Below are 13,904 nucleotides of genomic sequence, written 5' to 3'. Positions count from 1 at the left end.
TCTTGCTCCTTGTATTCAGCGTTATACAGAGTTCCTAACCAAAGCAGGAGTGCAAGAAAAGGAAACAAAAAGTCAGAAAAAAACGAAAGTTGTACTCTTCACACATCACACAACTACATCTGTGATAAAACCCCAAAGAATTCAGTCAAATTGGCAATGAGTTTATCATACATGAATTTCCACATATGACCAATTTTTATTTTTGAGGTACTAGGGATTGAAATAGGGGTGCTCAACCATTGAGTCATATCCCCAGCCCTTTTTTGTATTTTATTTAGAGACAGGTTCTCACTGAAATGCTTAGGGCCTCGCTAAATTGTGGAAGCAGGCTTTGAACTCGTGATCCTCCTGTTTCAGCCTCCCAAGCTGCTGGGATTACAGGCATGCGCCACCATGCCCAGCTCATCTATGACCTATTTTAAAAACAAAATATAAAATAATTATCCTCAAAACAATTTTTTTATTTCTAGGCATAAATCTAATAAAAACATCTATATAAGATATGTATACAGAAAACTAAAATATTGGGGGAGAAAAATTGTAAAGGACCTAAATAAATGGAATAATCCATGTTCCTCCATTGGGAAAACTCATATTGCAAAAGCATTATCCCCCCCCAAATTTAATCCAGTACTGTAATCCTGTACAATCATATGAAAAATTCAAACTTATCTTGATGATTGACATGCTGATTCTAAGATTCATGTGGAAATGCAAAATAACAAGAGTTAAGACACTCTTTAAGAAGAGCGAGAGGGAAACTGGCCCTACCAGAGTTTAAGATTTATTACAGAGCTACAATGACACTGATGTAAAGACAGACAGACAATAAAACATCACAGAAAGTCCTGAACCAGGACCTCCATCTTACGACACGACAAAATCATCATTCTAATGACGAGTGCCAGATTGTATGATAGACATTGTGACCTATGTCACTAGACATGTTTGAGATTTAAATGTGAAAGGCAAAACGGTAAGGTTCTAAGAAGACTACATAAGAGAATGTCTTTGTCAGAGTAGAAAAACATCTTTTTTAACAAGACAAAATAAATCTTTAAAAGCTCCAGCATAAAGAAAAAGATAGGTTAATGTCAGTACATTAAAACTAAAATCTGTTCATCAAATGGCACTAATGATAAAAGAAGTAAAAACCTAAGCCACAGGACAGATTTTCAACATTTACATAATCAACAAAGAACTTGCATCCAGTTTATATAAAAACTCCTAAAAATCAAAAAGGAAAAGACAACTAATAAGTAGGCAAGTGAATTAAAGAGGCACTTCCAAGAGAGAATAAAAGCTGGCCATTAAACACTACCCACCAGGGAAATGTACATTAAATCCAGAAGTACCACCCAATGGCTAAAATACTGACAACACCAAGTGTTGGCAAGGAGCAAAGTCCACTCTTGGGAGTGTCAATCAGTACAACCTCTTTGGGAAACTGGCACTACCTATTAACAGTGGACATACACATATCCTATGCCTCAGCAGTTCCATTCTGGTGTAGTCAAGAGAAATGAGAGCATATACATACATCAGCAGGTATGTTCAAGTATGTTCAGAGTGGTACTGTGTTTAACAGAAGCCAATTGGAAATGCTCTAAATTTCCATTAACATTAGAAAGTTCAAATTATGCTATATTTATATATTAGAACATTAAGCAGGCTGGGGATATAGCTCTGTTGTAGAGTACTTGCCTAGCCTGTGTAAGGCCCTGAATTAGATTTCTGGCACCAAAATAAGTAAATAAATAAATAATAAAAATAGAAATGATCAGAGTAGTCAGAAGTGGTGGTGCATTCCTGTAATCCCAGTGGCATGGGAAGCTAAGGCAGGAGACTCATGAGCTTCAGCAACTTAGCAAGGCCCTATATCTTTTAAAAAAAAAAAAAAAAAAATAAGTGCTGGGATGTGGCTCAATGGTTGAATGCCCCTGGGTTCAATCTCTGGTACCAAGAAAAAAAAAAGTGCATATTACTGCAGGCAATAATATGTATTGATTTCATAAGCATAAAGTAAATCAGACATAAAATAATCTCTATGCTATAATCCCATGTATATGAACTCAAAAATAAGGCAAAAGTAAACTTGAAATAGCATCACGTTTAGGAGCACATGTTCTCAAGCCAGGTGATTACGACAGGAAGTGAGTGCTAGCTCTCAGGAAGGGGAGGGGGCAGTGATGGGGAGTGGGCTTCTGGGGAGCCGGCAGTGTCCCATTTCTTGGGTAAAGGTGACATTGGTATTGCTTTGCAATAGTTCATTGGACTGTTTGGTTTTATGAACTTTCTAGTGTAAGTATTATATTCCATTATTTTTACTGTGTGTGTGTGTGTGTGTGTGTGTGTGTGTGTGTGTGTTGTACTAGGGATTGAACCTACAGCTTCGCATATGCTAGGCAAGCAGCAAGCTCTATACCACTGAGCTAAACCCCCCAATGCTATTCCATTAATTTTAAAAAGGCTAAAACAACAACAGAAAAATTAATCCAAAAGGGAAAACAAGGAAATTCACTGAAAATGTAATCATCTCTCCCAATTCCATTGGAGCCTTTGGGTCTGGCAATTAGAGTGTTTAAAAGAATATTAGGGAATGAATGACTAAATATATTGGAGTGGCATTTGACTTCTAAATGTAGATTATGTAGATTGGTGGAAAAATTGGGTTTGGCTTAGAATTTCACTCTAGAGGAAAAATCTTTCTGATTTCCTGCTTTTCTCTTGATAAACACAATTTTTATTTTTAAAGAAAGTTTGAGGTCACTTTCCATTTTTTTTGCAAAGTAGCCTTATTTTGCACAACAAAGAAGTGATAGAAAGCAACATGTGGCCAGAAGTGAGCCCACTCTCATGGGCTGAGGACTTACAGAGCTCCTACCCCACTTCCTGATGCTCTGCTTGTGGAGTGCCCATGGCAAATACCTCAAGATGCTGCTGAGGCCCGCCTGCAGGTGCTTGCTAAATTTAGATTCCTAATGCATAAAAAGCTTTGAGCTTGGCACCTGGAAGTGTGCTTCATTCACACACCCCTGGGGCAATTCCCGTAAAGTCAAACATCAAGATGCACCCTCTGATGGGATATGCAAGGCCAGTCCCTCTGATTATGTAGACTGAAGACAGCAGTCAAAATGTAAAGGTTGGCTTGAAATTTAACAACTCCCAGCCCATCTCTGAGGAGCTGTGTCAGCCAAGTGTAATTAGATTCAAATCTGAGCAGGCTGGGGAGGGGGGAACTCTGCACACTGAAGCCTCTGGCTCTTGAGACTCAGTGTGGGCCTCGGAGGAAGTCTGAATTAATACCTAACAGACTCACAAGATGCTGACCAGGGAGCCAGGATCAGCCCTGAACTGCTGCAGACTGTCAAGAGAGAAGATGAATTCCACTTGAGATAGGGTTGGAAAGACTTCCGTGGGGGTAGCCCTGCATTTTTCATCAGCAGTCAACCTAATTCTGGGCTGTTTCAGCTGTGAATTTGTGAAAAACCATTTTCTGGGGAATCTCTGTAGTCAGCTTGGTGTCCAAGGTTGCTACCAATCATTATGTGACCTTTACACACAGTCTGAGAAGGAGCTGAGCATGTGCTCATGTTGTTGTTGTTCTCCATTTGCCTAATAACTCTCTAAAAATTCTCTTTAAAGCCACCCCTACCTCCAGGGCTTGGGTACAGACAGGGCAGGATCTTAGCACTCCTGTGATGTGGAAGAGCCTGTGCCACAGCGGGTTAAGGAGTGACGCTGCTCTAATTTGAACCTTCCCTCTGCACTTACAGGGCTGGTTGTGTAGACTTGAGAACCCTGCCTGTGGCGGTCCAGCTGTCATCCTGCAATAATGATAACTGATCATTTCTGTCACTTATCTTTACTGCATCTGCCCCAGTCTGACCTGACCTTATTTCCTCTGGATAGTTTTTCAAGTCATGACCACATTTAAGTTAAAGAAATCTTTTTTAAAAGCAAAAACCAAAATCACACTGAAGGGAGGGAGGATAGGCATACAGTAACTTCTGCTAACCACAGCATAAGAAATGTCAGTGATCCTGAGGGCAGGCAGAGGCACCCTTCTGCTCTTTCCCCACCTTAGAAGATGGAAAATGAGAAGAGAATATCTTAAGGGAAGATAGGCAAATATTTGTCCTTGTGGGCAGAGTCTGTCGTTTTTGATAACTCCTATCTACAGCAACAAGAAAGAAATTTTAGATGATAGAAAACACACATGAGAAGAGAAGGGTGCTAAATAAAACATTTTTAAAGCGTCCATCTGTTTTGGCGAAGCTTCTGGAGCTGGGAGATGATTTGCCTTAATATATGAGTACCTGTAAAAAGGACTAAGACTACCCTGCTTTTGAAAAATGCCTGCACCCCACAGTTTTGATGAATAAAGGAGTTAGCTGCCAACTTTATTGCCAGCTCTAGTTGGGTCAAGTTGGATCTTTTAATTGAAAACTTATAATGTAATAATAATACTTAAATTCACATTGCACCTTTTCCCCAGGAAGCTTCTTAACATCAAATTATTCATCTTTTATAGCAATTCTGGTCAGGTCTCTGGGAGCTAATATATTTTAGTAAGTACTTTACTGCTTCATGAATGAATGAGATTTTTTTCTCTTTCATGGAAGGAACCAGTATAAAGAAGGGTTAAGCAAGGAGACACCACTGTGGCAAGGACAGCTCTCCTCCTGGGTTCTATGCTACCGTTAGCTGCAATCAGGTAGGTAACTGAATGGGGTTCCTGGGTGCTGTTGGAATTGCCCTGAGAGCTCTTAGAAATAACCCGGCCTGGGCTTCCACTAAACAGTCTCTTGTAATGGGTTCCTGGCACTTTTATTATTAAAAGTTCTACACATGATTCTGACCTGGAAGGAGATCTAAATACACATTTTCAACAAGCTTTGATGCAGGCCATCTTTGGAATACATTTCAAGGAACCGTGCCCTGCACAAACAGGTTGTTACCAAGCATGTCAACAGCAGGCCACCTCCCAAAGTGGGTGCAGGCCTGCAGTGATTTTGCTAGGTGTCACTTGCTTCATCGTCTCTCTTCTCCTTACCTCTAGAGCTTGGCTCCTCTTCCCAGGAAAAATCATCCTTGATTAGGAGATGAACATCCCAGAAAGCACACATCTGAATCTGAATCCCAACTCTTCCATTACCTATGGGACCATGGGGAATCTAGCCTCTCTGCCCCTTCGCTTTCCTGTCTATAAAATAAGGTACTAGAACCTACTTTGTAGGGTTGCTATAGTAATTAAAGAAGATACTATATAATAAGCAGAGGTACCCAGTCTATATGCTAGATACCTCCTTAAAACAATGCAGTCTTGTTGGGGGAAAAAAAAATAAAGGGAATGTGCAGACGTGTTGGGGATGGTAGGGTTCAGGAACGGTGTCCAGAGAGGCTGTGACTTTACTGACTGGGGGGCAAAAGGCATGTTCCGAACTAATGTTTAGCTGTTCCTCCTCATTCAACCCCTGCTTCCCTGAATCCCTGTTCATCTATATCAGCATCCCCAAACACATAACAAGGGCCACTCAATTCACCGTAATGCCCTAAAGATAACTCTGACTCACCTGCACTGACACTATTAACTATATGGCTAGAACAATTATATAGTATGTACTAAGCCAATCAGGAGAATGGGATTTAAAAAATACATATGAGCCTTCCTTGTGTGTGAATGATTTTTCCAAAATTTTCCTAACTGATGGCTGGAGCCTATACCTTAACTGGAATGCATAGACCTGGATTCCCCTCTGGGGACCTGAGGCCTTGGTTCAGGTTGCATAATAAATGAGCTGGCTCCTCCTAGTCCCTCCTAGCACATTTAGGGCTAAACCAGGCACACAGACCCATAGAATAGAAGCCTCCCACTCCAAGGATTTCTCAGTCCTTTTCTTGGAATTACTATTCAGCTTATGGAGTTGGGAAGAAGCTCATCTAAAAAGTGATCAACTCCCTGCCACCCCATGATGATCAAATAACATCTTTGGGTGATATTCAGGAAGGCTATTCTGGTTTTCTTTGTTACCTAATGTCCCTGCATTGCCTGAGTTTTAAGCACTGGGTATCTTTGGCCATAGGTTTTGGCAGGGAGGTGTATTTGGGAGCAACAAGTAAACTCTTAATTAAATACAATCTTATGCATGCATGGGCTGCATGCAAGTGGAAAAGGTGAATTTATTTTTAAAAACCCTAAATCCATATTATATTAATTTTGGCATACATATATTTAAAAATGTATACATGCACACATATATATCTTGAAAATAAAAGCAAAGATAGCAAGTACTAGAAGAGCAAGACACCATCTTACTCATCCTTTACAATTTCCATGAGGAAAAGCATAATAGATACTTTTAAAATGCTTGTCAGTTTAAATTATTTAAATCGTTTCATAAAAGAAATATACACTAAGTCACAATAATTGCAGACATATCATTGCTAGAAGCTCCCTCCCAAGGTAAACTCAATAATGATGTCAGGAGAATCTGAAACTAGTTCCTAATGAACTCAATGAAATAGAAGTTCTATGTCTTATGGAAATTTGGGGCTAGAATTAATTCTTGATTCATGCCTATTCCAAGTTCAGCCTTGTCCTCTGAGATACATAACCAACCACTTTGGTATCCCAATTAGTTAAACACAGTGCATTTTTTAGAACTTTAAATGTGTCCACATTAAGTAAAAGCAAAATGTATATTAAGTTGTTTTGACCAATGGACTTAGGGTAATTTCCAGGAGTAAATGAATATCTTGACACCACCAATACATTTCAGGATAATTGCTAGAAATAAATGTCTCCCGTGTCAATCTGCTCTGCTTGTCACAGTTCTTTCTTTCCTTAAATGAATCACATCTAACACAGAACTGATAAGTAGTAATTGATTTAATCCTCTGAGTAATGTATATCTTCTGTATCACTAAATCTAGTTTTGGTACAATATATGTACTGCAGTTTTTACTGAGTAACGTGAAAATGAGTGCTGAGTTGGCAGCCTAATCATAAATAGCCCTAATGTTATCTGAGTTGCTCTCTTGCATTTACAAAAATGGTGATAAACTGGATTGTAATTGACTATTTCTTTTAATGCTGAGATTAATCTATCCCCTGCCCCAGCCCTCACTGAACACTCTTGCTTTTCCATTATCAGGCAGATTTAGCCAGAAGCAGACAGAGAAGAGACTGAGGTGAGCACTTTACCTTCTTGCACACAGATGGGTCTATCACTTGGGATCCAGCCCAGGGTTCCGTTAAGATGTTTCATACACAGTCTCTTTGTAGAGCCCTTCAGCTTGAATCCGTCTTGGCAGTGAAATCGGGTTACAGAGCTTTCAAAGAAAACCCCTCCGCTGGGAGTCCTGAAGCCATTCTCTGGGACTCCTGGGTCGGCACACACATGAAGGTCATCGAACCCTACATTGACAGGGAAGAAAAGATCTTTGAATACATTCTTCTGATGCCAAGGGTCTTCCTCCTAATTTAGTACACCCTAAATATAAATGGCAGATACTACATCAATTCATACACCTTGGACCACTCCAACTACACCAAAAACAGAGCCAAGAGTATAAATATTTCAGTGCCTGTCTCATTGGCTAGGAGAGGCCAAGGATATGGAAGTGTCTTCTGTGTGCATAATGCTCTATATGAACCCTCAAAGGTAAGGAATGGAAACTTCTGAGCTCTACGAAGACATAATACTCTGTTTTCTTTCAAAATCAATGGAAAAATCCTTATTGAACAGATACCGAGAACCAGCCTGCATCCCAAACTGGACACCATTAACATTTGGCAAAGGATGGGGGCTGGGGATTTAGCTCAATTGGTACAGTGCTTGCTCACATGCATGAAGCCCTGGGTTCAATCCCTAGCAACATACACACACACACACACAGAGAGAGAGAGAGAGAGAGAGAGAGAGAGAGAGAGAGAGAGAAAGAGAGAAAGAGAGAGAGAGAGAGAGACAAAGATTTGGTAGAGGAGTCTGACCCCAGGCCTGGGCTCTTGGAGAATTTACAAGTAGAATGAACAATGGGAACATGAGGTGAAGGGAAAATTCTATAAACTGGGTTGACTACTATGCTGACCCCCATTTTCTTTCTTTTAAAAAGCAAATCACCTGCAGCCCTGCCTGGCTTAAGCCAATAAGACATGCTACAGTCCTCAGCAAACAACCTGCTACCTGCAGGAGAATTGCAGACCCAAAAGGCTCCTCCTTGCCCATAAGAACACAAATTACACTGAACAGGAGGATTTTTGTGACCCTTACATGGACCAGATTTCAGAAATCAGGGAGATAGGATAATTGGAAGTAAAGCCCCTTAGCCATAAAATCTGTAAGAACAAGTTCCAATTAGAACCAGTCAGCATGGGCCAAAGTGATCCAGAGTTATCTTGGATCTTTAGCATGTAATTATAATAGTAAAACCTCCCCTCTGTGGGAGTAAGATCATGTGCAACTGGGACTTGAAAGTCTGATGCAATCCTGCTATCAGTCAAAAGGCAGAGGTAGACCTGGTTGGGACTGTATGAAAACTTACAGCATCCCCCAGAAAAACTGGAGGGCATGAGAAGTGCACCATTCTTCTCTTCTGAGAGGACCCACTCTCTTCCTTGAGAGTGTTCCTCTTTTCTTTTTCCTATCCCTTCTAATAAACTCATGCCAGCTACTACACTTGACAAGTCTGACATCTTTTCAGCGTGATCACAAGAACCATTAACTGAGACTGTGACTGCTTTGGCTCTATGGAAGGCCTTGCCTAGAAACACCTGGTTCCAGCAGCTGCTCCGATATAAGACTTATAAGGTATCTGATCCTATTTAATATCCTGTTCTTTCAAAAAATCCTCAGCTGAGGCTAAATTTCCCCCACTCCAACTCCTGTGTGCTGGTGTAAGACTCACTTGCTTTCCTCCCCACCTGGCATCATGACTCTAGACACCATGCAACACAGGAGACATGGAGATGACAGGATGTCCAGAAGTCACTGGATGAGGAATTGTGGAATGAGTGAATGGCCAAAAAGGAGAAAAGACAGCATCCACATCTGTCACTCACAAGTACTAAACAGGAGCAGGTCTGATATCTTATCAAACTGAGGACAGGTTTATAAAGGAGACATCATCCAGCCTTCTCAGCAGCTGCTCCCACTATGTATGGATTGAGTACCCCAGTAGTTTAAGTTGTGTTCCAGCCTAACAGAGGGATATTGGAAAGGCATTAAATAATGGCTTCATGTTTATATTTTGAGGGAAAGTGCTTCCTAAATGATGAGTGCCAACGATTTCCTCCAGTCTCTGCAGAGATGGGCAAACTCATGGTGCATCCTTTTAAATGGTGGGACTGAGATGGCCAAATCAGCAGCAATGATTTCACCACAGCCTAGAAAGCCAAAAAGCACATTTGTTCAGAGCCCTGAAATCTGAGTGGTCTGAATATTTCTGGCAGACTTGGAGGGAAAGTCATTCTCACTCATGCTATTAAGTCAGATACAACCAGTCTCTGCTTTGCAATGTGGAGGTGAGGTATATGTATCAGGCAATGGAGGGCCATTGATCAAAGGATGGGGTAGACCTCTGGAAGATCTCCAGCCGAATCCTTAGGATGAGCAGATATGGTCCAACCAGACAGAAGAAAGGGCACCATGGGTACAGGTCAGAAGATATGGTGTGGGGAAGTTACTAAGAACATTTCAGGAAAGAGATGGTTCTACAAGGCTGTAGGTGGGGCCCTGTAGATAATGGAAGACAAAGAGTTGGAGGCTATGTGTTAGCTCAGAGTTTATACTTGATACATGGGAGGGGGATATGGGGGACAAGTATGGAGTTTTGTACAGGAACATGATTAGATCAGACTTGCATTGTAGAACAATCTCTTTGGTACCCATGTGGAGAACTGATGGATATAGACCAGGCAGGGGATGGGAAATCATCTGAATTGACCCCCAGGCCATAAGCTTCAACTCGCAATCATGGGGCGATTTTGTTAAAAGACAGATGAGCTAAACCAGGCTCTCTTTGGGTGGAAGGGGGTCAACGGCCTGCAGTTTTACAGAGTTCTTCATATGACTCTTGGACAGCAAGGTCACACCTGTCTGAGAGTCAGTACCTACTGCCACCATCGAGGGGAGAACTTGTGAACCAGAGGAAAGAGAAGCAGTGGAATGGACAGGGCCTTGAAAGACATGAAGAACACAGTTACAAACCCTGGTGGTCAGATGGATGGGGACTTGATCAGGGGAGGGAATTAGAAGAGAGACATTTAAGACAGTCTATAATCAGGATGGCAGGACAGGATGATGAGGGAACCTTGGGAGAAGGATAAGGAGGTCTAGGGAGAAGGATAAGAAGCTCAGGGGGACACAGGGAGTCCGAGTTTTGGGGAACACCCAGATAGTGTCTGGCTATCAGCTGGAGAATGAGCCTAAAGGTCCTCAGTACCCTGAGCTGCATTTATGCTCAGGTGGTAGTTGAAGGCCTAGGTGGGTGCGGCATGAGACTAGCTCCTGGGACTAGCACAGCATGAGAGCAGGAGCAGCTGAGGACACATAATTAAGGGGCACCCAAGGAAGACATGGAGAATCAAGGGCCATCCAGAAGGAAGACCTGACTTGTGTCCCAGAAACAAGAGAAAGCATTTCAGGAAGGAATGGGATGCTGAGTCAGATGTCACCCACTGGTCAGGTAAGCAAAGGTCAAGAGCACCCACTGGCTAAAGACAGAACACTGGAACCACTCTTCAGGCAGCTTAAAGAACAGGGAAGAACTGACCACAGAGTGGAAGCCTGTCTGCCAATATTCAAAGAGGTGAGTCCACAGTAAGTGTGCTCAATGTGAATGGAAGAACAAAGAGAGGCGGGTACCCACAAAGTAGAGCCAAGGGACGGTTTTATTGTTGTTGTATTAAAATTTTAAGATGAAAGAGACTTGAACATGTCTCTACACAGCAGGGAGAGAAACAATGGAGAACGAAAGAGAGGCAGTGGTCAAGGATGAGTGAAGGGGAAGCGAATGGAGTAAACTGCCCACCCCCAAACATGAGAGGGGAGAGGACCCAAGCCTGGAGGTGGACTTGTCTTACACCAAAAGAGGAAGAGAAGTCATGCCAGAACCTCTACTGAGAGAAGGATGCTCCACAAACCATGCATGGTATGGGACTCAGCTAAAACAGCACCTCTTCCAGAGAACCTTCTCTTCCCTTTCAAAGTCTAAACAGGAGGGCTCTTTTCCCATCAAGACACACTGCGCTCACCTCTCTCAGGGTATTCCTCATTCTGACTATGACCACTGGTCCACTTAGCTATCTCTCGAACTGGGCTGAGAACTCCTGCAGGGGGAGACAAGACGTTATTTTTCACCTCCTCAGCACCTAACGGTGTGTAGAGTACATACTGGTCACTCTGCAGGTGCTGCTAATGCAGGATAGATGAATGAGTGGCTGCAGGGTGGACGGATAGATGATGGATGAATGGGAAGATGGGTGAAATGGATAGATGGCTTATGAACGGATCAATCAGGAACCGCATGCCAATTACTTTGTTGGACCCCACCCAGTCCCACCCCACCAAGCAGTAGCATTTATGGCCCAAGAGTGCAAAAAGTTCATATATTCCACCAACACAAGAGATATGAAATATTCTCCTACAGCAAAACACATTCCCTCTCAATACTCTTCCATTTTCCTTTCTTCTCCCAATCTGAGCGAGCTATTTCCTTAAATTTCTATCATCTTCTCCCAATCACCTCAGCCCTCTTGCTCCCTTACTAATATGGGGTCCAGAGGTCGGTCTGTGCTAGGACTTTGGTTGAGACACCTGTACCCCCCACCGTACCCATAACACATACTTTTTTGCCATCCATCCCCTGCCAATAGTCAGCCCTGCTGACTGTCACATTCTCCCAGAGAGCCACACCCTCTGTCCTTGGCCACAGAGCTGCCCTGTCTCAGAGGACAAATAATTCAAAGAGAACTGAAGACCCATCAGAAAAATGACTGAATCCATCAGGGAAACGACTCCTATGGTAATAAATAAATGATGAGTGCTTCATGAAAATTATAATGTGAGAGCAACAGAATCTCCTTGTGAAACCAATTATTATTTCTTCTATTAAAGAACATTCCCATCTACATCAGCTTTTGTTTAATTGTGGCCAACTTCTGAGCATGTTTCTGTGTCTGGCCTGGTATTAATGATCAATGCTGCTGGCCACCAGATCCATTTGTTGTCACAGAAGAGAGGAACAAGAAGTAGTGGAAAGAGAGCAACCAGAAGACTGGATAGTACAAGAAGAGAATATTCTTCATTTTGGACAACTAATCTCATTGAGCAAGATAGTAATTTTCTAGGGCCTTCCAGAGATCAGATTACACTTTTCAAATTATTCCCCAGTAGATCAATTTCCAGCCTGGGTCATTTCTCTGTAGAGTGGTATTGTTAGTGTCCTTCTATAATGATGATAATCAGCTCCATCTGACAGTATATCCATTAAGAAGTGGGCTGGTATAGGTGTTAGAGAAGAGGAGTGGAGAACAGTTTGTATTGCAGGCCCACTCAAATAATCTTCACCTAAGAACCTCTATTCTTGAAGTCTCAATCTATTTCCTGTCCATTCTTCAAATTCTGCTTATGTTTGGGAACTAAGTAGCCACAGCCTGGAGAAGAGAAAAGTGCACGCAGAATGATTTCCAACATGTTTGTGCTGGGGAGGAGTGAGAGGAAAAGGGAGCATTCCATATTGATCAGTCTTCAATGGTGGCATACCCTGGCACTTCCTGCAACATCCAACTCAGAGGGCAACATGTGCATATATATAAGAGGTTATCTTCATGATGGCTAAATTTTATGCATCTCCTTGACTGGGCCATAGGTACCCAGATATTTGGTACAATATCATTCTGGGCATGTCTCTGAGGGTGCTTCTGGCTGAGATCAGCATTAGACTCTGTAACAGTTTGCTCCACCTAACACCGGCCCTCACTTAATGGGTGGGGACCTGAACAGAACAAAGCACTAAGTAGGAAAAAAAATCCCTTTTCTACATATGACTGTCTTTAAGCTGGGATAGAGGTCTTCTCCTGTCTTTAGACTTGGACTCAGATCAGAACTTATGTTATTGACTCCTCTGGGTCTCAGGTCTTTGCACTTGGACTTGAACTATACCAGGAGACATATGTAGGTAGATATAGGTAATATTGATATAGATAGTAATCTTCTCATTAATTCTTTTTTTTTTTTTTTTGGAGAATCCAGATGTACACAGTTTTCCTAAAGGTATTTAGGCACTTAAAACATGTAACTGGTACAAATGCTATCTTTCCCCCAACTCTGGAGGATGCTATTTCTCTTAGGTTCCTTGAATTTGGGTAAGCAGTTCACCAGGTGAGGGCAATGCCTGGGCCCTGGGGTCTGGACAACCTACCAGACAGTTTTACTGTGAGCAATGTAAGAAGTCTTTGAAAAGAATCATAAAAATGAAAGAGGTGTGAAAAGCAATCTTTTGGGCTATTATAACTGAAAAGTCATATTCTAGAAAGGAAGAGTGTATCAAATGTAGCCAAATCAATTTAGAACTAGGGCTGGGTTTCCATTTCTCTGTAAACTGCTATATGAGTCTTTGGGGGAAGAAACAAGATATAGACACAAAAATTGATTTTGTATGCATTTTCTTAGTGAGAGGGCTAGTGAAAAAGGGCCATCCCTGCAGAAGCTTAAACAGATATATTTGCAAATATTAAACAGAATTGAGAGCAATCACCAAGGCTTGCTCTCACCCCAAAGCACTTACTGCAGACTCACACAGTTGGCATGAAAATCACCTTCAAGTCCACCTGGTCTGACCCCTTTGACTGCAGAGGTTGAGAAGTTGGTCCAGTCACCCCAACAGCTAATTACAGTCCT

General features: G+C 42.0%; 1 protein-coding gene across 4 annotated transcripts in view; it reads right to left on the bottom strand.

The window, feature by feature from the left end:
• SUSD4 (sushi domain containing 4) overlaps window positions 1–13,904 on the bottom strand; it is a 127,030-nt gene that overhangs the window by 51,633 nt on the left and 61,493 nt on the right. For all 4 annotated transcript variants that reach the window (XM_081299011.1, XM_081299009.1, XM_081299010.1 and 1 more), the window contains exon 3: window positions 7,208–7,420. In XM_081299011.1, coding sequence (XP_081155137.1) covers window positions 7,208–7,420 — 213 coding nt within the window. The remainder of the gene's footprint in view (window positions 1–7,207; window positions 7,421–13,904) is intronic.

Source organism: Spermophilus citellus (genome assembly GCF_964194105.1).
Source record: "Spermophilus citellus genome assembly, chromosome: 6".
Classification (NCBI taxonomy): domain Eukaryota; kingdom Metazoa; phylum Chordata; class Mammalia; order Rodentia; family Sciuridae; genus Spermophilus; species Spermophilus citellus.
This window is presented reverse-complemented; position numbering and strand designations above follow the sequence as displayed.